At 36.1% G+C, this 26,512-nt stretch overlaps 2 protein-coding genes across 8 annotated transcripts in view; one reads left to right on the forward strand and one right to left on the reverse strand.

Moving 5' to 3' along the window:
• St3gal6 (ST3 beta-galactoside alpha-2,3-sialyltransferase 6) overlaps positions 1–7,268 on the forward strand; it is a 62,832-nt gene extending 55,564 nt beyond the window's left edge. For 6 of the 7 annotated variants that reach the window (XM_063224815.1, XM_063224814.1, XM_013151739.3 and 3 more), the window contains 4 exons: positions 2,134–2,320; positions 2,418–2,555; positions 4,992–5,144; positions 6,578–7,268. In XM_063224815.1, the coding sequence (XP_063080885.1) occupies positions 2,134–2,320; positions 2,418–2,555; positions 4,992–5,144; positions 6,578–6,664 (565 nt within the window). In that variant the 3' untranslated portion in view covers positions 6,665–7,268. Of the gene's footprint in view, positions 1–2,133; positions 2,321–2,417; positions 2,556–3,385; positions 3,466–4,991; positions 5,145–6,577 lie in introns of those variants that run through there. The other variant, XM_063224817.1, reaches the window with a different exon arrangement.
• Positions 7,269–9,890: 2,622 nt separating this feature from the next.
• Dcbld2 (discoidin, CUB and LCCL domain containing 2) overlaps positions 9,891–26,512 on the reverse strand; it is a 120,413-nt gene continuing 103,791 nt past the window's right edge. The window contains exons 10-16 of the mRNA XM_003469218.5: positions 24,065–24,215; positions 23,037–23,120; positions 22,634–22,759; positions 19,330–19,423; positions 15,463–15,512; positions 14,466–14,603; positions 9,891–13,795 (exon numbers count right to left, since the gene is read on the reverse strand). Of these exons, the coding sequence (XP_003469266.1) occupies positions 13,326–13,795; positions 14,466–14,603; positions 15,463–15,512; positions 19,330–19,423; positions 22,634–22,759; positions 23,037–23,120; positions 24,065–24,215 (1,113 nt within the window). The 3' untranslated portion in view covers positions 9,891–13,325. The remainder of the gene's footprint in view (positions 13,796–14,465; positions 14,604–15,462; positions 15,513–19,329; positions 19,424–22,633; positions 22,760–23,036; positions 23,121–24,064; positions 24,216–26,512) is intronic.

The following is a 26,512-nucleotide window of genomic DNA, read 5'->3' on the forward strand; positions in this document are numbered from 1 at the left end:
CTATATTAGTATTTTAGATTTGAGGTGCTATGTAATGGATAAGTTAAGTGGGCAGTTGAGCAGCCTGTGAGATATATATATATATATATATATATATATATATATATATATATATATATTTCAACCATGGATCTGGAAAGATTAGCAAGGGAGAGACAGAGTGACAGGAGGGCCCAGGACAGAGGTTTGGAGCTGAACACTTAGAAGTTGACCAAAGGAAACAGAGTGAGCAAAATTCGGGAGAAGGTGAATCATTCAAGTCAAGATAGCAAAGTGTTCCAAGACAGAGAAAAAAATTAACTGGGTCCCAAATGGTAATGAGAAGTCATGGAAGTCAAGGATAGGAAGAAGACACTGGGTTGTTAGTATAAAGCCACTGTCACTCTGAACAAAGCAGGCTTTAGGTGACCTGTGACACGAGTGAAAGAGAAAGTAAGAAAGGATAGGAAATGGAGGAGGTGGAAACACTAGTCAACTCTTTGGAGAAATTTAGCTCAGAAGAGGAGTTAAATAATGAGCAGGTAGTTGGAAATGATTATGTAAAGAAGGAAGGATTTCTTTGTTCTACACAGAGAGGAGATGCTAAACCATATTGTTAAACTGTGAAAATGAATAGAGAGATTGGTATGATAGAGAGAAAGCTGGAGTCACAGTGTAGTTTTTTGTTTATTTTCTGGTAGTGGGAATTGAATGGCTTTCACACCGAATCACATTTCAGACCTTTCTTTGCTTTTCATTTTGCAAAAGGGTCTTACTAAGTTATTGAGTTGCCCAGCTTGGGATGAAATTTGCCAACCTCCTGTTTCAGCTTCCCAGCATACTGGGATTACATACTCTGCTACCAAGCCCAGCAGGGGTGATTGATATTTTGTAATGAAAAGAAGACCCCAGATTGTGGTTACCACTTCTTTACAGTATTCCTTTAGATGTAGTAGTGGGAAAACAAGAATGTTTCCGTTTTCTCAATGAAAGATTTAGGTAAGGTCATCATTAGATCTAAGTGTGATACGCTTAAAAATAAGCTTTTGTGGGAATGCTTTCACACTGGAGCAACATATTCAGATGATCTGGCAGTGTTGGCAGGTTTTGCTGGGCTACAAACTGGTTTCTGCATAGCACGGTCACCTTATTTCCTATTATCCATTTTGAGGAAACTATGATATTATAAAATTACAAAATATATTTGAAGCATTCACAAAGTTGTATATCTGTAAATGTCTAAATCTGATCATCTAGAGCATCAATGAAACTTCTAGAACTTTCAGTGATAACAAACAGACTGCTGCAGCACACGCGCCACAGGTTTCCCACCTCAGATTTAGAGCCTTGGTAGGAAAACACTACTGGAATGTTTTGAAAGTCATTTCGAATGTTAAGACTGTCTTGTATTACACAAGGTCAGTGACAAAGGGTAAAACAGTATTTTATCCTCCTAGGGGACACTGTTTTAGAAACAAAGTATTGCTTTTTTTACAGCATGACTTTATAGCATGTGCATAAATAGTGTGTGTCTAACCATGGCTCTGAGAATACACAGAGCTAAACAGTAGGCTGTGGTTCTTTGATTCCCTCTAGCAATAGATATTCATCTAGTTGTGCTCAAATGAAATACAGCAGTTTTATATGAATACTTCATTTCAGAGCACAATTTTGGTAAGTCTTTAGGTCCAACCTAAATGGTTCTTCTTGCCTGTCACTTTGATACATGTCCATGTGCTACAGGATTGTGTAACTATGGGCAAATAACTATCTTTTTGACATCATACTTCTTAACTGCAAATTAAAGGCTTGTGTGGTTGTCCTGCCAGGTCTCTTTTAACTCTGGTATTCTGTGGTTGCATTCCCATCTCTTTTATTTAGTTGTCACTTGCCCTAGAAGTGAGACTGAATTATTATTGCCTCCTTATATTAGTTTTCTGATACAAATTAATGTTTCTCCTTTGATCAAACAGCAATTTCATGAAAAGGAAATACTTCATTCACCATTATGTCTAAGAGGTTGGTCTATTGCCATGTGGCTTCAGAATACAGAATAAATGGCTGTTTATCCAATTCTGAAACCACTGAAAACGTTAATGGAAATGGCTCATGCTTCAGTTGGTCTACATATCTTGCATGTTTTACTACCCACAGAATGAATAATGGTCCTGTTTTAGGACATGAAGAGGAAGTTGGGAGAAGGACAACCTTCCGACTTTTTTATCCAGAATCTGTTTTTTCAGATCCCAGTCACAGTGATCCTAATGCTACAGCGATACTCACTGTTTTTAAGCCACTTGACTTAAAGTGGCTGGAGGAATTGTTAACTGGTGGCAAAATAGTAAGTTGGCAAAATTGATCTGCCTTTAGCTTACCTTCAGTATTTTTCCCCTTAAAACCCAAAAGACAACCATAACTTTTTGTATTCTTTATTTCAGAACACTAATGGTTTTTGGAAGAAACCAGCCTTAAACTTGATCTATAAACCTCATCAAATCAGAATATTAGATCCTTTCATTATCAGGACAGCAGCTTATGATCTGCTTCATTTTCCAAAAGTGTTTCCCAAAAATCAAGTATGTATGTGTCTTGGCATGGTTTCAAACTAAAGATCTGGCTGAGGTAGGAGAGAGGGCCCTAGGAACTTTCAAAAACTATACAAATCATGGCTTATAAGGTAGTATCTGAGGGCTACACTCAAAATTAGATGTGGCTATCTTTGTGTTTTTCATGTTGCAAGGAAAATAATCTAAAGTAGAGGGATTTTTGCCCTTGCACAGCCTTCATGGGATCTCTTTCTGCATGTCCAAGAGACTTATCCTTATAAGTTCATCTTGAAGGTTATGCAAGAAAAGTCTACGTGAGCTGGTGGGCAGGTTTGTTTTCAGAGTGGCAGAACTGGCTTCAGGACATGTACATAGCTTTTAGGCTAAGGAGAATTGTCTGTGACACTCAGTATTAGGAAGCTTCATGTTACCACCATTAAATACTGAGGACAGGCTCCTTAATAAGAAAAATTTCTTTAACTCCAGTTTTGGAAATTAAAGTCTAAGATTGAGTGGCTTCATGCTTTGGGCCTCTGGTCATGACAGCACATCATTATGCATGATACGGTGTATGCTCACATTTCCTGGAAACAGAGGAAGACAGCTGAGTCCCATAATCTGTTTTGAGGGTGCCACCTTGAGAACCCAGTTTTTACATACACAAGTTTAGGGGACAGTCCAAACAATAGCACATTCTGCTGAAAATATCACAAGAAAGCGAAAGAAAGTGGCAATAAGGTGGTCTAAAAACTTTAGACTTCTGTAGACATAAGTACCGGCATTAAATTCTCAAGAAGTGAGCAGAGATTAGAAAATGACATAGAGTCAAAGCAATTTGTTTCATTTTTTGTGTGCTGAAGGAACTGATTCAAGAGGAAAAATTTTATGACAAGGGGAGAAAGTGGAAAGTAGCAGTAAAGCTGTTGAGAAGAGAATGATGGTATGTATTAATTAGTGAAGGGACTGACCATAGGCACCAACAGGGATATCTCATCCATTAAGAGGAGGGAGCACTGTAAATATGGGTAAAGATGCTTGTACGATGGTAGTTTGGGAGTTGGAATGGCCATGGAAGCTCTTTTTTGACTGCTTTTTCACAGAAAAGTAAGGATTGAGTTGTCAATTTAAAGTAGTAAGACTAAGATTGTTACCGGATAGAAAGTCGTAAAATTTTCATGTTGGAGAGTAGGATCAGAAATTTGTTTGGCAAGTGTAATCTATTGCTAGACGTAATGAGTGCCTACTTGAGACTTTGGTCATACGTTTATCATTTGACCAGGCAGGCATATTTTTCTCTTAGTGTATTTTGCTGCTTAATGGTAGGTGCAGTATGTTTGGGAAATTAAAAGTTTCACCAGGTTTTAGGATCTGTCAGGTTATAAAGGCAGTTTCATGGGTGATGAGTGCACAGTTAAACATAAAAGGTTATTTTAACTATGGGCAGAGGACTCTGAGGGGTAAAGAGATGAAGGGCCTGAAAAAATGCAAGAGAAGGAAAAAGTGATAGAATCAGTGAGTTGAATGATCCCTAGGTGTTCAACCCGACCACTAACTTCTGTAGCAGATGGCAAGGGGTTTTGTGGGGTTGCAGTTCATGGGATAAAAGAAAGCTTATGGGGAAACTGAAGGTTGTTAGGCTCTTAGATAAGATTGCTACTTGGGGTTCACTTGATTTTATTGTGCTGTCCCTACCTTTAAAACTCATGTGTAATTTCATGTGTAATTTCCATGGAATCCTCAAATTGCCAAAAGCCTTAAAATATCTTTTGTCTTAGATGGTATCCCAGTGAAAATCAACACTTCTGCATGCCAAGAGGTTTTCAGGATGTATGAAAGGGCTAACGGGTTGCTTTTACCCCCTTTTTGAAAAAAATTGATGCAGCTGAAGTTGTAATATTTAGGTACCCCTCTAGAATCATTTTATAGTCAGGTATTTATTGAAATTTCGTATTTTTTCTAAAGCTAAATTATTAAGGAAAAGTTAGGTATTTCAAGGCTTATACAAAGCTTTCTTTTATAATAATAATGCTGTTACCAATCAGGCTAAGTAGTCCTACTATTTTATGCATCTCAAAATTCCCAGGCTTTGCTCTTTCATAAAGTGCCTGATTCATGTTTCTTGAAAACATTGCCACAGTATTCTCTTCCTTAAGTCTCCCTCCCTCTTTCTTTTGTTCTTGTACTGGGCTTTGAACCTAGGATCATGAACATTGCTTTTAATGGTTGTCTTCTAAACTAGTATTTTTAGCTAAGTTTTATTTGAAAAAAACTTTTTAAGATTTCATCTATAGATTGTATTTTTTTTCAGTGTCAGGTATATTGTTTGGAGCTTTGTGTCTTGGAGTATGGTTTAAATATTTTTCACTTGCTTCACTGTTCAGAAATCATTTTATAAAACTAGACCAATCAAATGTCTTGAAAACAAATAATTCACTTGGGTTTTAAAAAATTTTATTTCCCTTCTAGAAACCCAAACACCCAACAACAGGAATGATTGCCATCACACTGGCATTTCATATATGTCACGAAGTTCATTTAGCTGGTTTTAAATACAACCTTTCTGATCTTAAGAGTCCTTTGCATTACTATGGAAATGCCACCATGTCCTTGATGAATAAGGTAATTATGCATACCACTTAAGGTTACATACATTTACTTTGGTATAATCTTTAATCTTAATTGTCAGAAAGCCTTTTTTTTCTTCCCCTCTCCTTTAATTTAGGGAAAGTTTTGAAGCTTTGAGGGCTTCATTGGAGGTGTTAAAGAGCTACTGAGGGCTGAAACTAGGACCTGAGTCCAAGATCAAGTTACTGTATTTGCGGGCCTTAGAGCTTTGGGAAAGCTTTACAGTTATCAACTGTCATCACACTCACTTAAGGACCAAGTCTTTAGGACATCACATGTGCACCATTTTAATATAAAACACTTGAGCTTGCTGTTTTGTGATATGTAAATTCATGAAAAGCACTGCTATTCTTATAATTATTCTCATGTATTTTTTCAATTAAATAGACAAGATAATCTGGTATTAGCCAGCTGTGGCATGCGTGCCACAGATTTGACACCAGTGGTCTAGAACAAGGTAACCCCATAGAAGTTTTTGTCTCTGAAAGGTTTATAAACCTTCTGACTAGATCATGTTTCTCTTAAATAGAGATCAATGCTGGTAAATTTGATCCTGAGGATTTTAATTGAATGGGAGTTTCCTATATTTCTGATTATTAGATTACCAGTATACAAGTGATAGGACTTAAATGTTATCTGTATATTTTAATGTTAAAATATAAATGATTTGCTATAAAGTACATGACTACATTTCAGTAAATCAGTTCCTTTAATCCCAAAAGACTGCATAAACTGAGAAAGCGGTATAACCTTGGTTGGATTTTAATGCTGTCCTTTGTTCCTCCTACCTCCCTCCTCCTCCTCAATGTAAGACAAACACTTGAGTAGTTTAGAAAAAATTGGATGCCTTGAGAAGCCCTACTTTTTCCTGTAATGCTTGTAGTATTCCAAAAGCCACATAAAGAATAGAATATCAGAGGCCCCAAAAAAACACAGGGTGTCTAACAATAGAACAGAATTATTACTTGTATTTTTATGGTCCTGGGGTTCTTAAACCAAGGCCTTGCACGAGCTAGGCTAACACTCTACCATTGAGCTATATCTCTGAACCCAAAAGTTTCAAAACACATATCGTAAGCTAAACTATGCTTTACAGTAGTTTCTCATCCCTAGGTCAATTTATTTTTTAAAATGAGTTCCAAGAGCTTTTATGAAAATTCCATTTGGTCTTAAAACTTTGATCTTTAGATTTATACCATAATTCAAAATGCCTGAAGAAACCTTTTAAATGATAATTTAAGAGGATGTAGTAGGCTTCAGGGGAAGTTCTCACACAAGTCAGACATTAGGAAGGTAACAGCATTCATGTAACTTTTGAGCTTACTATGGAACGTTTTTTTTAGTATAAAACTTTTAAGGTGCAGAATATCTGTGGTAATATTCTGAGACAGACACAAATGGTAATCTTTTTTATTTTTCTTCTTTAGAATGCGTATCACAATGTGACTGCAGAGCAGCTCTTTTTGAAGGGCATTATAGAAAAAAACTTTGTAATCAACTTGACAGAAGATTGACTTTACAAACTCAGAAGATTATGCTAACAATATTCGTTTTATTTTTATACTGGAATTTTTAGTTTATTTTTAAATATGTTGGATGGACTTGTCAAATAATTATGTATATTAAATCTGTTGCTGCCTGGTGATTCATAACCACCAGCTTAATTTCTGTGAATATATTTATGAAAAACAAAAAAAGTTTAGGTATCAGGGAAATAAGTTGTGATTGCTTTGTGTTTTTTAAGTGTTTTAAGTATTTTTAAAACATCTTACAGTTATTTCATCTTAGAATTTTCAAAGAATGTGATTTCCTAAGCAGGAAGCGTTTACCACAATTTTGACTATGATGTTACATTTGGAGAAATATATTTTATTTAATGTAGACATAGCAGGTGGGAAGATGCCATATGATTATACCTTGATGTAGCAAACTGTAACCACTTGGCTGTGAAAGTAATACTGTTTTGTTTCCTCACTCTACAGTTAATTAAACCATGAATGTGATTAGTAATAATTCAGAAGGAGGAAGATAGTGTTTTTTGTGCTTTCTTTTTTAAGTTAAGGGAAATACACAAACCATACAATTCTAAATGAGTAAATAAATTCAATTATTAAAGTCTGTTCATTTGCATTATTTTTAAAAAATCAAAAACATAAATGGTTGTGGGATAATAGTGGCAAAAATCTACTGGACAGGCTGTTTGTTGATATGGACTTGTTAAGCAGGGATTCTGAATTTAATGTTGCAGCTCGTGGAATAAAGAAAGATGATAATACTTGGCTGGGTGGGAGAAGTATGAAAAGATGGCCCACTGTGAATGAGTTGAGATGCCTCCTATTCCATAGATTACCACTAATGAGGGCATTCAGAAGTTTAGAGAAATAGGAATGCTAGTATGGATTTACCATGTTAAACCTAATCCCCAACATGGGGATGACCCAGAAAATGCATCCTTTTCACTAAGACCTTAAGAAACAGATTTGTGAGGGGAGCACTGGCATCCTTGAAGAACCCTGTCATTGCTCTTCTTTGCATCGCAGACCTTACAATGGAGATTGCAGTTACTCAATTGGGAAATTTAAGGGCAGTAGATTTGATTGGATGTTGGAGTGTCAAAAGTGCCAGCACCTAATTGCTAAAGGCAGGATGCATGCACTTGCCCTAAGTCAGCAGAAGCAGAAAATTATCAGAATGGTCTGATGTGTAGACCTGTGGTACTGTTGGTGTTCCCAAAAATCAAATAGGAAGCCTACAAAATTTTTACTAGATTTATATAATTGAAAAAATTTAAGGGCAAATGAACAGAAACCTACTTCAAATTGTAATCCTAGCCCTAGCCCTAACCTGTATGTATAAATACCCCTCCCAAGGAAAAAGATGTTACTTCATTTGGCTTCCGGCCTATTTGGATTTTGGAAGCAACACATTCCTCACCTGGATGTTTAACTCTGGTCCATTCAGAAAGTGACTCACAAAGCAGCTAGTTTTGATTGGGGCCGAAAGTAACAAAGTGCTCTTCAATAGGTCCAGATTGTTACGCAGTCTGTTCTGCCACTGGGGCCATATGATCCAGCAGATCCAATGGTACTTGAAATGTCACTGGCAGAAGGATGATGTTTGGAGTTTCTGGCAGATCCCCATAGGTGAATTGCAGTGGAGACCTTTAGAATTTTGGAACAAGTAATGTTTAGACAAGTACTCTTGCTTTGTTTTTGTTTTTTTTGGAACTGGGAATTGAACTCAGGATCTTGCGCTTGCCAGGCAAGTGTCATGCTACTTAACTAAACCCTGGCCCCTACTCTTGCTTTGAAAAAGTTCCTAGCCTGCTACTGGGTCTTACTGTAAACTTAACAGTCGACTATGGAACACCAGGCTACCAAGTGTTCCATAACAGGTGACCTGCATTGCCTATCCTGAGCCTGAGTACTATCTAATCCACTGAGGCATAAGGTTGGATGTGCACAGGAACTGTCTACCATTAAATTGGAACAGTATATATGCGATTTAGTAAGAGCAGGTCCAGAAGGTACAAGGAGGTTACATGAAGTTGTCCAGATGCTCATGGCTTCTACTCCTGTAGTCCTGCCTTGTTCCCCAGCCTGCACCTATGTCCTCATGGAGTATACCATATGATCAGCTGTCACAGGAAGAGAAAGCTGGGCCTGATTTACAGATGGTTCTGCATGTCACGTGGACCACCAGCAAGTACACAACTGCAGCACTACAGCTCCTTTCTAAAACACCCAAAAAGGACAGTAGAAGGAAATCTTCACAGTGGGCAGAACTTCAGGCAGTGCACCTAGTAGTACATTTTCCCTGAAAGGAGAAATGGCCACATGTGTGACTGTGTACTGATTCATGGGCAGTAGCCAGTTGTCTGCCCACATGGTCAAGAACTTGGAAGGCATATGACTGGAAAATTGGCAGCAAAGATTTGAGGAAGAGATATGTGGATTTGAGGAAGAGGTACTTCTCCACATGGGCTAATGATGTAAACATATTTGTATCCCATGTAAATGCTCACCAAAAAATGACCTCAATAGAAGAGGGCATGAGTGCTTCGTGCCTAAGAGCAGGTAGCCTAGATACAATATAAGGGAAAAAGGCTTCTTCTTTGCTTCTGTTGCCTTGAATTGTTTCTGCCATGAATTGTTTCTACTCCATGGTACCCCTGTCATGCAACCCTGGATTGGAGCCAGCCAACTATGTTTGAAGTAAAAACAGGAAAGAAAGATGACAAAGCAAATAAACCCATAAGAGTCAAGGTGGTTTTGAACTTAGTATTTTCATGAAAAATCTGTTTTTCACACATTTTTTACTGGGAAATATTAAGTGTTCACTTCATTAAAGAAAACATATAAAGGGTGAAATATCAGCTCAGAAAAGAGTAGGAAAAATAAAATACCTGAAGGCGGTGTAAGGGGGAGAAAACTAGTAGGTGATTTAATCCAGGTGAGATATTAATTATATAGATATCCTTCAGTTTCATTTGACCTTATCAGGTGAGGATCTACATGTGTACAGTGAGACTTGTTTTTCACACCACATATCCATGGCCAGCCGCTTGGCTGCTGAAACTGGTAAGTAAACAGACTCCAAAAAGGATGGTGCTGATGATGGTGTGTTGGGTGAATGAGGGGGTCAAAGGCAAAAAAACAAAGTGGCATTGTCAAATGTATGATAAAGGCCATAAACATGTGGACTGAAAATCGAGAAATTCGGCATTTTATGACAAAAATCTACAAACTTCAAGGCTGATTTATTTAAGCCAAATAATCTGAGCAAGACACATATACACAATTTTTAAAAACATGAATACATTAAAATCTCACTATTTATACAATGTAAATCTAGCAACATATACAAATACTGAGTGACTACAGTACATGCCGAGGTAAGAAAAGTACATTCTAGAATATAACTGATGCCCAAACCACATTTACTTCTAGCGTGTATTTCAATACATATGGTTCTGCTTCCACCGTTCCCAGGGCCAACAAACAAACAAAAAAAAAACCCTTAGTCACAAACTGGATTAAATGAGAACTGATGCCACAGTTGACCTAAAAGTATTTCAATAACCATCCAACTCTTACTTGGAGTTTGCAGTTTAGGGACTTCAAGTTCAAAACCAAAAGGCAGAACTAATAATTATTTTCCTAAGCAGAGACTGGTCGGTTGGTAGAGTTAAAGGAAGTTTTCAGTGTTCTACATAACGTACTGTAGAACACACATAGTGTTCTGTCATCTCATCCAACATGGTGTTTCCAATATCCCTTCTCCTCCCCAGCTGACAATGTAGAACCACCAAGGCAAAGCAGCGCAGGCTTTATCACTCTCCGCAGCGTGGAGGCCGTATTCTTTAAATGAGCTCATATTCTACTCACCCCTGGGTGAGGGGAGAAAGGCAGACATAATGTACTTTTAATTCTGCATAAATTCTCTACTTGGACCACTTTCATCAGTGAGTAAACCCACTGTTAAATGCAAAGTGCAAACAGTGAAACATGAACTTAAATAGCTAGACTAGACCTGGCAAATGTAATAGGATCTATCTAGATTATGGTGTTTTTAACTATGCTGGTTCCTAGAACCCAGTAACAGCCCAAGTCAGCATAATTTTATAAAATGTCTAGTGGTCACACTTGCCATAACTCTTCTATTTCTGTAACTGTATTGTTAGAGGGGGAAAAAAAAAAACTAAAACCGTAAACCAAATCACAGTGACTAAAGTCTTAAATGTTTCAAGCAAAGAATAAACATTCAAGGGACTTTTATTTTTAAAAAATGGTCATCTTCACATTTTCAGTTGTTACTTGATTGTCTCCAAGGCTGTATGTGTGTGTACAGACATAGTCTGATATATATTTGAACTATATATCAGATACACAAATATATTAAACAAAAAAAACTAATAGGAAAAAACAACTAAAAAGTACAAAATAAAACAAAAAATATTTGGATCAGGCTCAGCTCTTCATCTGAAAAGTAAAATATATAAAAATAGTAAAAACTAAGTACTTTATTAAAATCATTGGTAGTTCAAGGACAACACAGTGACAATATGAATGTAGTGTTAAAATATGGATCATTTCAGAAAATTTTGCTTCCCACAAAAAAAAAGCAAGCTTCAGGGAAAAGTGATCAGGGCACACAATTATACAAAATAGCAGGTTTCTTTGGGAAAATGAAAATTATTGAAAACATTTCTTAAAGCTTTAAACAGGTACACGACTTGAGAAAAAGTGTATTCTCTGTGTATTAAGGATGAATTAAAAATAAAGCAATTGGTTTACTCTGTTCCCACCTGAAAGGAGAAAGCTGCATTAATACATGTGCTTCACACATTCGTACATGGTTAATAAAAGTTGAACAGCTGTGCTTTTTGTGTCAAATATCTTGAAACAAAATATGCATTGATTTTTCAATGACTGAAATTGTGCCTCAAAGTTTGACAAAGGAAAAGCACACACATACACACACAAAGAAAAAAAAACGTGAATAAAACAAAAATATTAGAAGGAGAAGGCAAGGAAGCTGTAGAAATAATTCTTTTTTGATGCAGTTTTTAGAATACAGTACTAATATAGATGCAGGCAAAATGAATACTGTTCATCTTTATTCAAATTTAGTGAATGCTGGCAACAAAATAATTGGTGGCATAAATCAGAACTCTAGAATCTAAAGGGCAAGTACATTTTAGAAAGATCTATCTCCTTACTACTATTATCTTTTATTTTATTCTATTTATAATTTGATTTTTCTCATATGTACCTGAACCAACTCCATACAAGGAATGTAAACATTATGTATTGCAAACATGTACTAATAAAAAAAATTAAGTACATTTTTTTTTTACATCAAGTCTATCAGCCAAGATTCATGGAAGAGAGAAAGTCAAATTTATATATTTTTATCACACAGTGAACTTAATTCGTCTTGCCAGTCTAAGATGTTTAGACATAGTTTCTGTACTACAGGATAATAAATACATTACATATGACTTCTAATTCATCCCATCTAAAACAGGTTCTGGGCAGGTCATGAACAAATGGTGACTAAGAGTTGCTGGGAGACACCAATTTCATTTGCTAGGATGCTATTACATCTGTTCCCTAGGTGTAACACAAATAACTACTCACAAACCTTACTATACACAAAAGATGCAACCACACTGTACCGCAGGATACACATTGGGTTTCTATTTCTTACCAAATTTTACTGAGGAAAACTGAAATTAAAATTATTTGACTAAAATCATAACACACCTTGAGATTCTGTGTGTGTGTGTGTAAAACCAGAGGATACCTCTGGTCACTTTTTTGTTTTCATGGTAATTTATATTATTTCTGAGTGTACAGAGAGAATCTTCTTTACAGCTTTTCTAAATTTTAAATTCCTTTTCCTATTTTCACAAAGTATAAAGATATCAGAGGATCTGACCTCATGAGATTGATAAAACAAGTATTAACTACAAAAAAACACAAACATTTTATGAACACGAAATGGGCCAGCCATGAAGGGCCCCATTGGAAGGAGCAGAGTGGAGACCAGGTCCTCTACCATGAAGTCTTAAAGCTCTCAGAGTGTCAGCAAGTGACGAGTTAGTAACCCACCTCATTACAAGTCAGCTTCCTAGCCACCAGTCTTCTTAAGACAGAAGTGTGTATGGCTACAATCAAAACAATGCTATATCACTATTAAAGTCCAGGATGCAATTCAGGAATAGAAAAGGAGGCAAACATAATAGTACCCACCTTTCACAAAAGGAAAATTTCAAGCCATTAGATATTTCAAGAACAGTACCATGCGTATTGCCCATCAGGCTTACAGAACCAACTCAAGCTCATTAATGTACCTGCAGCATTGGTAATAAATACTCTCAGTGATTTTCAGTTTCTTTGAAGTGCATTATAGGGGTCTTTTTCTGTATTAAAAATAGTGTTTTACAGTAGTAATAAACAAGTTGAAAATTTAACAGGCAAGTAGTAACTGTGCCACAGTAACACCTTTAAAGCAAGATGGCAAGATAAGTAGTTTCCTGTACCTTGGCCACATTTTCCCAACCACTTCAGTGACAGATATTTAAGACATTCTATATATTACTACCACTAATAATTTTTTTTAAAAGGCCATGTGCTTTAAATTGATGCTTTGTAACAAGCAGCATCATCTTCAAAGGATTTCTTTAAAGACATCATACTCCCCATCCCTTCTTGCTCCTGGTACTTCCTGTGTGCTCTGTGGCACCTGATACACCAGTTCTTCTGGGGCATCTGGACCTGGCTTCCCACCTTTAGGGGTATCATACTGGGCTCGGGCTGAGGAGCAGCTGTCAGTCCTGGAGAGAAGTGTGTTGTAAGTTCCCACTAAAGAAGGAGGCTGGTTCCCTGCAGTTTTGAAAGTGGATGTAGAGGGTAGACCAACTGAAGCTGTGGGGCGTCCTGACATGTCCATGACAATTGGGGTTGCATATTCAGGCCCCGTGATTGGGAGTGGTTCAGCATATGCATGGTAAACTTCCTGCACTGGAGAGTTGTAAAGATCCAGGTCTGCATAGCCTGCTTCTTTTCCTTCTTCTGGTTTAAAGGTTGATCTCTGATGAAGCGTACCCACAATTCCTCCTACAAGTGGTTGTGCATACTCTGGATATCACAAAACACAAATAAAATATTGCCTTACTAATAGACCAGTTCCATAAGTTAAGATGGCAGCTGCAAGTTGCACCAAAAGCAAACACTTACTTATGGCACTACTGTTGCTATTAATGCAGACCTATGAACCAACTTTAAAATTAAAGATGTTATCTAATATCTTAAGAGTAACAAGCCAGAAAGCTTTATTCATGTTCTTTAGATTTACAGGGAGTACTTGACTGGAAAAGAAATATTTCATTACTGGAATAAGTATTAGTTTTGGAAAATAGTATATATATATATTTTTTTTTTTCATTTTCACATCTAAGAAAATGTTTTAAATGAATGTATACTGGAATAACAGGACACCATAAGGCTTTGTCTGCCTTGCTCTCCTCTTACTATTGTTGCCTGCCCAAAATAAAGAAGACAAAAATACTTTAACATACAAAATGCCCAAAGCCTTAAAAAATAAATGGCCCGATTCTATGAACAGAATCTAGGACACAAAAATGATTTTCTCAAAAATCTACCTTTGAAAAATGAAAAGTTTACCTTCAAAAAATAATTCTTCTTTAACATATGAAAAATATCAAAAGATATTGGCAACCCCAAAGCAGTTTACAGCAAACGTAAGCAATACTTTCTTCCACCTGGTATCCAAAGCCACCACATTTACCTGCAGAGTCAGTTTGTAGCACTGTGGTGACCTCTCTTGGAGTCAAGTGATTAACTTCACTACTGCTGTAGCGAACTGGGGTTTCCTCATGTTCCACTGATTTGGCAGGGAGAAACTGCTTCATTCCTTTCCACCAACCTTCATTGTGATTATAAGCCAAAGAGACCATTTAATTTGTATAACATCATCTTCATGCTGTCCTTCATATTTAATAGCATTTCTGGTTTGATAGGATATCCAGTGCAAGGCAAAACATGGTAACAAATAGCTAGAACAAACTAGCCTTTATATTCAAGCTTATTTTCTACTTTGATAGAATATCCAGTGGAGGACAGAACATAGTAGAAATCTCTATCAAATGCATATGCAGAAGCAAATCACTGCTGTTATATGCAGTCAGGCAAAGTGTTTATTGTAAGCATGGTTTTTCATACGTTTTTCTCAATACTTTCCAAGACCCACCCACCACAGTAGCCCTGTGATCTGCTCCACCTGTCCCAGTACTCTTGTGCTAGCACTGACACCTAAAAAGGAGGGCACTGTCACAGGGCTCCTAGTGTTAACTGCAGCAATCCAAAATATGGTGAATCCTCACTGCAGAGATGGCAGACCTCATGCACTCTTACACTCCACCTAGTGAGCAGCCACAGCAGTGTGACACAAACATATGCCATCCTTTTGTTTCTCACTGAACACTCACACAGATCACATAGAAAAACCTGGTCTCCTTAAGAGGACGACACATAGGACAAACCAGACAAGCGTGCCACAATAAAAAGAACAGCATGTATCATGAGAAACTTTCACCTTCTACTTCATTACTGATTAACTAGAAGAGATTGTGCAGAAGAGTAAAAATAGCGAGAAGAGCATGCCCCTTTTCTGTCAGTGTGGAGAAGTTGCGTGGGCTGGAGAATGCGTTCCTCGTGCACTACTGCCTCCTACAGTAGAAGGAATTCCCTCAAAAGAAAAGAGATGCAAAGTTCATACAAGTTACCTGCCCGGTCCCAAGTAGGTAAATCATAGGTGCCTTCAGTTTTTTTCTTTCTGCAAAATACAGAAAGAAATGTTAACAAACAGAGTACATTCTCAGGTAAGAAACCTCTGAAACTGCAGTGTGAACACCTGAGTTAATAATTATCCAAGAACACACATTTCTACTTGCTGACCTTCCCAGATGAGTTCTCTACTTCATTTAACTTTTGGTGTTGCCACTGCTCAAGCCTATAAGTTCTGGCTGTCAGTAAATTTATCTTGTTACCCACCTAGGACCCACAGAAAGTGAGAAAGAAAATAAAGAAGGGCAAGTCTATAGATTTAAAAGACAAAGACACCCTGACAGGTGAGCTAACATGGGCACATCAGGTTACATTTGTTCTGGATTCAAATGCAAATCTCACAAATCAATCCATTCACAAAATTCACACTAAAAAAAACTAATTTTTTTCTGTTGTTCGTTTTTCTAACTTTTTGCTTTTTTTTCTCCATGCTTTGTCCAAGACAAGTTGAAGTTAACTGCACAGATGTCATTCCCTTTATATTTCAGTGTGAGTTAACACTATCACTAACAGTGACAAGTGGTAGAGGGAAGAAAATGGTTCTCAGGGCCTGGGAGGCACCACAGTGCCTTTGGAGAATTAAGAGCCACCAATTAAAACAAAAAGGACTCTCACCAACCCACCTGTAAGAATTCTAATTTGTTCTCCCCAGGAGAAATCTCTTCCACTATTAAGAATTACTGCTAAGAAGCTTTTACCAAAAACAAAAAAACAAAACAAAACAAAAAAAGCAAGCAAAGAACATTTTCTAATTTAGTTGTGTAAACCTAATTTAACTAAAATTAATACTTTTCAGGCTAATGAGAAAGCACAAAGTACTTTTGTCTATAAGTGAGGGTAAGGCAGCTATACTATTTGCTCAAGACCATAAATTTGGCTTTCATGAAGACCTCAAGCTATTTATTTTTCCTACTGAAAAACATCCATTTCTAACGTAACGCTATGTTTTTATTGCTGATATAAATCTTATCTTAACGCTTGACTGTATTTAAATTATTTCATTATTTTAAAATAAAGTATAAATAAATTTATGGAAGAAATAGGAGGTTTAAAGCTGGTAATAAAAAACTGGAATGCAAAATGACAAAATATGATGGCTTATTAAGTCATTTTCTTCCTGAAAGCCCTTTAGTTCAGCCCTCAGCCCCAAACCCTGTTAAAAATGGGGCTGCTGGGCTGGGGATTTAGCTCAGTGGCATAAGCGCCTGCCTTGTAAGCAGGCAGTCGTGAGTTCGATCCCTGGTACCGATAAAAACGAAAGACAAAAAAAAAAAAAAAAAAAAAATGGGGCTGCACCATAGGAGGTGATGTGGCAGGTCAGCAAGCCAAAGGCTTGCGCACAGCCTCTCCTCAGAATCTTTCTGGAAGCACACACCACCAGTAACCCCTGCCCAGGCATAAAAAAATCTATCCTCTACCAAAATGGTATCTGAAAAAGTTGAGGACCATTGCTCTAGTTACCCTAAGATTATTTTTTTAAAAATAATGTTTTTTTAATTATTTAATGTTCTGATGTTCTCTAAATGAAAGTAGTCTACATAGCTAGGACAAAAGCTTTATAGTCTGAATATTAAAGGTTGAGTACAAAGGATTTTAGATATTAAATCTCAAGTGAAAAGGCTTCAAGTTATTCATTCATTATAAGTAAGTACTTAAAACAGTAGTTGGTGTGGGTTAAGGATTCAGTAAGTTGCATTTGTTTTTATTATTTCTCTTCCTTCCTATTCTCCACAGCCCCTGGATGGTACTTGCTCCTTTACTCTTTGTTGACAAGCTAATATCCAGGAATTTCAACTACATTCATGGTCCAATTCCCCAGCTCAGCCCGCTTGTCATGAATACTAGGCATGTATTACCACTCCTTTGGGGAATCTGAATATTCGAGGGTCCTGTATACACTATGCCTAAGTGATTTCAGCACCTAACTTCTGCCTCCCTTCAAAAACTCCTCTCTCCTATCCTCACTCTCATGCCTGTTTTCATCAACATTGGTCACATTTATTTATGTATTATACCTTCATGGACAGCAGTGGACAAAAGCATGAGCTGCGAAACCTGGTCTAACACTACTCTGCTACTTACCAGCCAGTGACATCAGGCAAGTTACATGGCTGACATCATCCTCACCATTATTGTTCAGTTCACTGGGCACATCACATACTTTCATCTGTCCTTTTCTGAAGCCCTTTCCTTCTCTTCCTCTCTTTATTATCTTCAGATTAACTTACTGCCTCTCTGTTCAGTCTTCCCAACACCATGACACTGAGCTCCATTTGCCTCACTAGCGCCCCTGCGACACAATTTTGTACTGCATGCCAGAGCACACAGTTATCTACACTGTATACTTATCTATAAGCTTTGAGGTTCACTACTGGACTCCTTAGCACATTGCTCACTACTTGGCACAGGGTAGCAGCTAAGTATTCAAATATTTGTTGAATGATTGAATAAATAAAACCATCTTCTTTCTCTACCAAGCCTGTCCTTCCTTGTTATTGTCTCAAAATTATGACATCACTACTAACTGGACAAGCTGTAAGCGACAGACCACCCCAGATCCATCCTTCTTCTTTAGTAGACAACCAATCATGCATCCTTTCGATGCTGCTATGAAACATCTCCCCCTCCATCCCTTCTCCCTTTCCCAGAGTTATGTCGTATTTCTGCCACACTAGTTTCCCTACTCATTTCTCTGATTTTTGTTCTTCAGGTAATCCAAGTCACTATTCATAAATCTCAATACTACCTTCTACAATCACAAGTGCTTAACACTCACTGATTACCCCATCCACAGAATAAAGGCTCCCAGAGAGCCTATCGTTCTTCAGGCTCAGACTGTATTTCTATTCTTGCTGGTCTCCCTCATGCCAGCCCCACAGAATAACTCATTATTCTGTCCACATCCTATTTCTTTCTTTTTACTGAGGCAACTCTCTCAATTTGGGCTATTCTCTATTATAACCCTCTACATGTCTATCTTTCCAAATCCTTGTATTTAAATTCTCACCCTTTAAGGTGATGGCGGCATCAGGAGGTGGGGCCTCTGTGAGACAGTGAAGTCTTGAAGTGAGAGATCTGAATGGGATGGTGCTCTTGGAAAAGCAGCCTGAAGGAACCTACTTGTCCCTCCCCGCTCTGTGAGGACAGAACAAGGTGCTCTGTGCACTAGAAAGGGGGCCCTCACTGCCCAGTGAATCTGCCAGTGCTTCAACGTCTCCAAAACTGTGAGAAAGTTCTCACAGTTTCTCCAAAACTGTGTTGTTTAGAAGTCACCACATTTATAGTATCTTCTTCTAACACTTCAAACAGTTAAGAAATCTGTCTGCCTTCCTCTATCTAGGCAACCCCAACTCCTTTAGGTGAAATATGAGGATTCCCCTTTCTTAAAGAAAAGGTCTCAAATAAATCAGAATGGTTCTCTTCATTGCTTCATGTAAATTAATTCATCAAACCACAGGACAGTTCATTATTTTGCATTAGGAAACTCTACTCATCCATTTGGAGAAATGAATTGGTTTCTTCAGTAAAAATTACTAAATAACTATTACATTAGACAATTATCATATTACTGCAAAGATTCTAATATATAATGTAGAACATAATATAAAGGCACTAAGTAACTGGGAACTGAACTTACTACTTTTTAATGGGAATAAGAAGAAATATATGTAATTTCTATTCTAATGACTCTCATTCTCAAATGGGTAAACTGTACTGAATATATCTTCTACATTTAGTTTTTATTTTACAGTGGAACGCACCCTTTGACCCCCAGCACCAGCGAGGTGAACTACCTCTGTACTAACCTGTTTCTCCAATGCCAAGCACATACTAATATTAGGATAAGAGTAGTGAGGACCATGACTAGCACAGGGACAAGAACAGCAGCCAGCGCTACATCTAAAATTATAAAAATTTTAAAAATTAAAAAACCTCATTAACAGCAAAAGCATAAAATTTTTAAAAATTAAAAAATCACATTAACACAAAAGCAGAAATGAGAAAAAAGACTGAAAAAAATTAGCTATATCATTGCTTAATACTTCCTGTATCAACAAATAGCTTATGTATCATTTATAAAACAAGACTAGCAAGAGTTACCAAATGCAGACAGTTTCACAGGTACACCAATTATTCCATCTTTGTATATATTTTAAATTTTTATTAAGTTTTAAATCACCAAAATAAAACCAAAAGACAAACAATAAGCAGGAAAAGTGAATATTCTGCATATACAGTAATATGAAGAATTCAAATAGGGCTCTACAAGTCAAAAGCAAACAACAGAAAACAATCAGTGGAGATCAATTAGGGTTAGAGTAAGCATTAAATATATTCACCTCATTACTAGTCAATAAATGTAAGTTAAACTTACAAGAGTTGGTAATTCTACAGCTAGAATTTATTCTTGGGATGAAAGTAAGGAGATGCTCATTCCTATTTCTGCAAAACAGTGAAAACTTAAAAACAATCTGACTACCCAGTGATGAGGGAGTAAGTAAATCATGGTATCCAACTAACAGGAGAATATAATTTAGCACTTAAAAAATTGTGTTATAACATAACAGGAAAATATTTATGGATATAAGAAGGTAACAACAATCAAGCAGAATAAAACTGACTAAGAAAGTATCTATCAACAAGTCAAAAACTAAGAAATACTGGAGCTGGCAGGAACGTAAGAGAAAATTTAGTATCTTTATCTCACACATAAAGAATCCTGGACCCTGGAACAAAAACTGAAATGACCAAGGGTTCCATGGTATGTGAGCTTCTTCCTTAGTCCTTCAGTCCCCTCCTAGCTATGAAGATGACAACAGTGGCACCTGCTGACATTCACATGGGGCTACGTCCCATACACTGCAGGAGTCTAACTGCAGCATCTTCTTTACCCCTTTCCAAGAGAGGAAGAGGCTGATGACAGAGGCGTGGGACAGCATAATCAATAATGGCAGGCCCTGAGAAGCCAATGGGTGGGTGTGCAGACAGACAAAATGATTGCCTTTGGTCAGCACAAGACACCCCCTTGATCAAAACAGTGAATGGCGGATACAAGAAAGTCTCTTGCCTTAAGAAGGAAATTCTCTTCAAATGCCTTCTACTTTTTTGCAAAGCTGGAGAAGTAACTGAGACTGAGTAAAGATCTCTCAGTCAAATATTTGAAAAAATATGGAGAATGTTAAAAAAAATGGTACATTAAAATATAGTATTAATGTATGGTATGGTTGAGAACAAATAGAAGAGTTAACTAGTGAAATTTAGAAGACTGCCAGCACATGTTGGACCATGAACATGACTTCTCCTGAAATCATTCTTGGTCTGATGTAAAAATGGAGAAGGTGAAGTGCATAAAACAAGAATTACTCGAGGCTTTTATAGGTAAATAAATGCAACTCAAGAACACACTCCTAAGTGAAATAAATCAGGCTTACATGTGTAAACAGGATATTGTCTAAGAAACTGAAAGAGTAAATAAGAGCCAAAAGGTACAATAGATATGGTGAAAGGGAAAGAAACTGTTCAAAGGGAAAGAACAACTGGGATGGGGGAAAGGAGAAAGGGAAGAAACATATATAGACAGAGACACACACACACACACACACAGATAAGCTAGGCCAACTGTTCTACTTGCTCCTCTAGTTCACTGAAAGGAACAGTTAGTGCGTGTTTTGCTTGATCAGTTTTGCATGCCTATATCTGGCAATCTGAGCAACTATTTTGAAGACAATATGTATTGTAATAACCATTGTTATTTTCGTATTATGTTTTGAAATTTTGTATCTTTTTTTAAAATTCTCTTTTAAAAAATTATGACTCCGACTAGGAAAAACTCAATTCAGAAAAATAAATGTGTTTTTTTAAAAAAATGTGTGAAACTGGAGAAACAGGGTTAGATGAATGTAGTATAACTGTATCAGAGGTCTTAAGAGTATCTGTTAAAGTTTTAAAAAGTAATAAATCTATCCATCACCATCTCAAAGAAAAGAAGGCAGGCGGCTTCAAATGAGATCACCTCATCTCTGTTACCTAGTTCTGAAGGATCTAACCCTGAGATTTTGATAGTCTATGAACTCAGAACAGTAAGCGGCTCTTCTTCCATTTATGCATGTGGCTTGGGATTCTGCCAAAACACATTTGTCTTCTACAAATTGGAAGAAGCTCTTTGGGAGATGTTGAGATTCCTTGCCTCAGATTTTTTGCTTGAATCTAACTTTTCCTGAAGCATGAGTATGAAAGTCATCTTTGTTAAAACACCTCGAAAGATAGGAAAGAAACTGGCATGTGGAATGCCGACGAAAGTTATCTGAATCTAGGCCAATTTTTAGAAAATAGAATGATTGAAGTTCCATGTGGCACTAGTTACTCCATGAATTGCTTTCACTTCTCTGAACTTTTTCTGAAAATCAGTATGCTTTTTAATCTTTTTGCAGATACTAACTCTCCTATGACACTGACAGTTTTTTTCTTGAATTCAACTGAAATTTTTTTAACAATTAGTAAAAAGAACTATATTTTGTTTTAACTATGTTTTTGTACATTTGAACACCCTCCTTCTCACTGATAACACAATTTGAAAATAAATTACAGTGATCTGTAAAACCCCAAAAACACATGAAAAAATGTTTATGAGTATGTTAACTTGAAATACTTTTTTACAAAGTATTTAGTTTATACGCAACAGTTTTGTTTTTGTTTCTCCCTCTGCACCATCAGGTTCCTTATCAGCAAACTAATACATATCTAGGGCAAAAAAACCGTGCTTAGTTTTAATGATTTCTAGAAATACCATATTTCTAAGCTTAATACTCAATATATTTAGCTGAAAGGGGAAAATAAGAAAAGAGAAAGGCTATAAAACAGTAGTCATCTCTAAATATTTAAATAGCAGTTTTACATGGCATCACAGAATAGAACTCAGCCTACAGAACAGAACAGAAGATTAGCACAGCCAGTCTTTTCTCTAAAACAGCACATTAAATTTTTGTTAGACTTAAAAAAACTACATTTGGAGGGAAAGAAACCAAGGGCTCAAGCTGGAAATGACCCTGAAAACACTTGTTAAAAACAAACACCACAATGTACAAGGTATTCATTTTATCATGTACATACCTTTGGTTACATTTGGAGTTATGGTTGTATTTTTGATATCAGGAGTGATAGTTGTTTGTTCTGTGTGTACAGGAAATTCATTACTACTGCGAGGCTGTAATGGTTGAGAATATTTTGGGGCACGACCTTGAAAAAAGTTTTAAAAACAACTTTCAAACAATAAGGTAAATTCACTTAAATGATTAAGATAATTAAATGAAAGGGGTCGGGGATTTAGCTCAGGGGCACAAGCTCCTGCCTGGCAAGGGCAAGATCATGAGTTCCATCCCCAGTACAAAAAAAACAACAACAAAAAAGATCATTAAATGATTAAGATAATTATGATAAATTTATTTCTTAATGTTTAAATACATGTATGGAAAATTCAAGCACTATCAAATTCTCACTTTAGAAGCAGACATACCTTTGGCTATTCTGGGAGGGGTTGTGGTGTTTTTAATATCGTTTTTCGGGGGCGGTGGAGGTTGAGTAAGTTTTGGAGGACGACCTTGAAAAATGGTTTAGAAAATTTAATGCATTTTGCTTTTAACAAATCATAGTAAAAAAACAGTATTATTAAATGTCTTCAACACTTCCCAAAGTAATTTTCAAGAGTGATTTTAAATCTCAGAATATATCAGAAGTATAAATATTATATTTGGCATTAAGTATACGGAGATTTTTCAGTATTTAAATAATTAAATCACCTAAAAATAATCCTACAGGAGAATATTAAGGAGCAGAATGAAATCTAACACTATATAGGTGTCATCACAATTTAACATATTATTTAATTATCACAGTAATTATGAGAAACAAAGGACATGTGAGGTACTGCAGCAGTTTTGGGGGTACAGCAATAAAATAATATTAAACTATTGTAAAATACTGTAAAAGAACTTATTCCCACTTTTAGTTAATTCAACTCAGGCCTCAGTTATGGTTCTACTCTTCAGTGCTTATGTTATAGTACACGAGACCTCATTAAACCTTATTAAAATTAAATCTAGAATTGAAAAGTGTATCAATACATTATCTCACAAGAATAATGCTACTTGTTTCACTTGTCATTTTGGTAATAATTTTTATATGTAACTTTTTAATATAATTATATACTTTTAAAAATTCCTATAAAAATACTATAATTAAAAACAAAAGCACTCACATTTTACTAATTATTTCTCTTGAGAATAATAGCAAAGCCCATTTATCTCCTTAGTAAGAAGGATTTTTTAATGCTCCCAACACAAAGAAATAATACAGATCCGAGATGACAATATGTCAGCTAGCCTGATGTGATCATTACACATTGTATGCATGGGATGAAATGTCACATAAATATATCTCCTATGTGTAGTAATAATAACATAATTATTATGTGTCAAATTTTAGAACTGTATTTAAAAATTAATGATACATTGCAATAACATGTTAAACACATAGTCTTTTTACCTTTAGGAATAAACTGACAGCCAAGCAGTTCCACTTTCATGGCAATTTTCTGCTGCCACTGGGTAGGGTGCACTCTAATAAAACGTGCAATAATTGGTGGTAAAAAGTTATTACGCACATCCTGGTGATAATCTTTGTTTCCTTGAAATATCTTAAAAAATAAAACAAAATAAATTATCTATACTTTACATCCACAGAGGTCAGAGCTAAACTGCTCCACTTGAACATGTTTTATTGTTTGCTTTGAGCCTTAAACATCTGTGAAGAATTAGTTTTTACAAAATAATCATAATTGAGAAAATTTCTTCATTAAAATTTATAAAAGGCTTTTCAGTTGCAGAGAAACAGCTTATTGCATTAATAATTAATTCTAGTCCTGTAGAATTCCATATTTTAAATAAAAATATATTAATTTTATTTTTAAAATTAAAATTATTAAGCATACAAAGTCTTACAGGAAATGCTATGCTTATGTGTTTTAATAATTGTTTTCTCAATAAACAGGCTGAAAGTGAACATATACTAGCTAATAACAGAAATGTATCCCCACCTATTGGGTAAACTTGATTAAGCCAAGTCCCATATTGTGATTCCATTTTTCATTACCTTGTTGGTACCTGAACCAGACAAGTAACTAAAACACCATTCTGGGATCTAATTTAATTATCATAACTAAACAGCTACAAATGCATTCCATAAATAGTTCTCAGGTAAAAATATTTTAAGTGACTTGTTTCTTCAACTATTTCAAGAAAAGAGGGATAGTATCTTATTCTGGGTCAGTTCTATTTGAAGCATTTTCAGACAGTTAATTCACATGGCCTTCAAGATGAAATGGGGCACAAAAAGCTGACTCACAGACTCTAGGGAACCGTACAGCAGTGAAGGCCAGGGCAGTGACTATATCCGTGTTTTCAACATTAAGTACAGGGTGTGAACCCATGAAGTGCCTTGCTTCATCCCTTTGGCCAAATCAGCTAGGGAGTTTCTCAAGACTCATAATAAGTGGACACTGGCATAAAATCAAACTGATTGACTGATATAATATATAGTATATATACATGGTTTTGGTTTTTTAAATCAACTAAAGAGCAAGTAAATGCTTAATTTTTCAAATTACCCCCAAATATAGTGGTTACTTCATCTTGACTGATTCACATGGAATCACGAGTCTCTAAAGATGTGCTTATCCTGCATTTTCTAAAGTTTGTTTTTAAGTTATAATAATCTACATACTTATAAGGGTTCATGAATTCCTTAGCTATTTCTCTGAAATAAAGGCAATTATTTGCAATCCTATTACATCAGGACAGGAACTAGAGCAAAACATCATCTTAGTACATAAAAACTATTACTGCAAAATATACAAAAAAAAAAAGAAAGAAAGAAAGCAGAAAGAGAAGAGAATAAAAAGATGGACCAGAAGGGGAAGAAGGGAAGTAAAAAGGGATGAAAAAGGAATTAAATTGTATTATGTACATTTACCAATTCCCCACAAGGAAATGTAACTATTATGTACCACAAGCATGTACTAGTAAATAAAAAAAACTATTATAAGGTCTTTATATTGTAATGTCAACTTTATAAAAAAATCTTTAAAAATAACAATTCTTACAAAAACAGTAAAAGTGATGTGCTATAGTCAAATGTGTTGAGAATTCCAGTAGAGAAAGGTTTCCAAGGTGTCATTAGGATAGAACAGCAATGCAAGGTCCATTCTTCTAGGAACTTAAGTCTTCTATGTTACCAAATACAGATATGACATAACATTAGAAAGTGATAAATAATAAATATAAGTTGTATACATATGTTAATTCATATATTTAATATATACCTATGTTAAAAGTAAAATCTAAAGTTTGGTCTCTATCTGTATGTATATACTGTACATTTAGAAAATCAACACACAAATTACCCAAGATGCAGGTAGATGAGGAAGCAGATGGACAACTGTTGTTTCACAATATTCAACGTGAAAATTTTCACTTCAGTGTATGATACAGTAACAAGGCCTGGACTTATTCTCTGGCCTTAAACATAAATAGCTGAGTAAAATACATGAAACAACAGTTCTCAGACATTGGACAACAGATAGCTTAAGGCAATAAGTACACATTAAAGGCAAACAAATGAGATGAGCTATGCTATCCCTCAAGTACTAAGAGAACGCTTCCAGGTCACAGTGCAGAGATCCCAAATAGGGCCTAGTGGTCTCACTTAGTTGAAAAGATAGAGCTCAGAAGCCAGGCATGGTGGTTCACCCCTATAATCCCAGCACTTAGGAGGCTGAGGTGGGAGGATCGTTGCGAGTTTGTAGCCCCAGCCGGGGCTACAAAGTGAGCTCAAGGCCAGCCTGAACTGCATAGAGAGACCCCGCCTCAAAAAGAGACAAAAGATAAAGATAGAGTTCAGAAACATCAAGGTCAATGAACAGCTAGAATTTGTATG

This window comes from Cavia porcellus, unplaced genomic scaffold, assembly GCF_034190915.1.
Source record: "Cavia porcellus strain 051 isolate PalLab524CR breed Dunkin Hartley unplaced genomic scaffold, mCavPor4.1 scaffold_15, whole genome shotgun sequence".
In the NCBI taxonomy this organism is placed as follows: domain Eukaryota; kingdom Metazoa; phylum Chordata; class Mammalia; order Rodentia; family Caviidae; genus Cavia; species Cavia porcellus.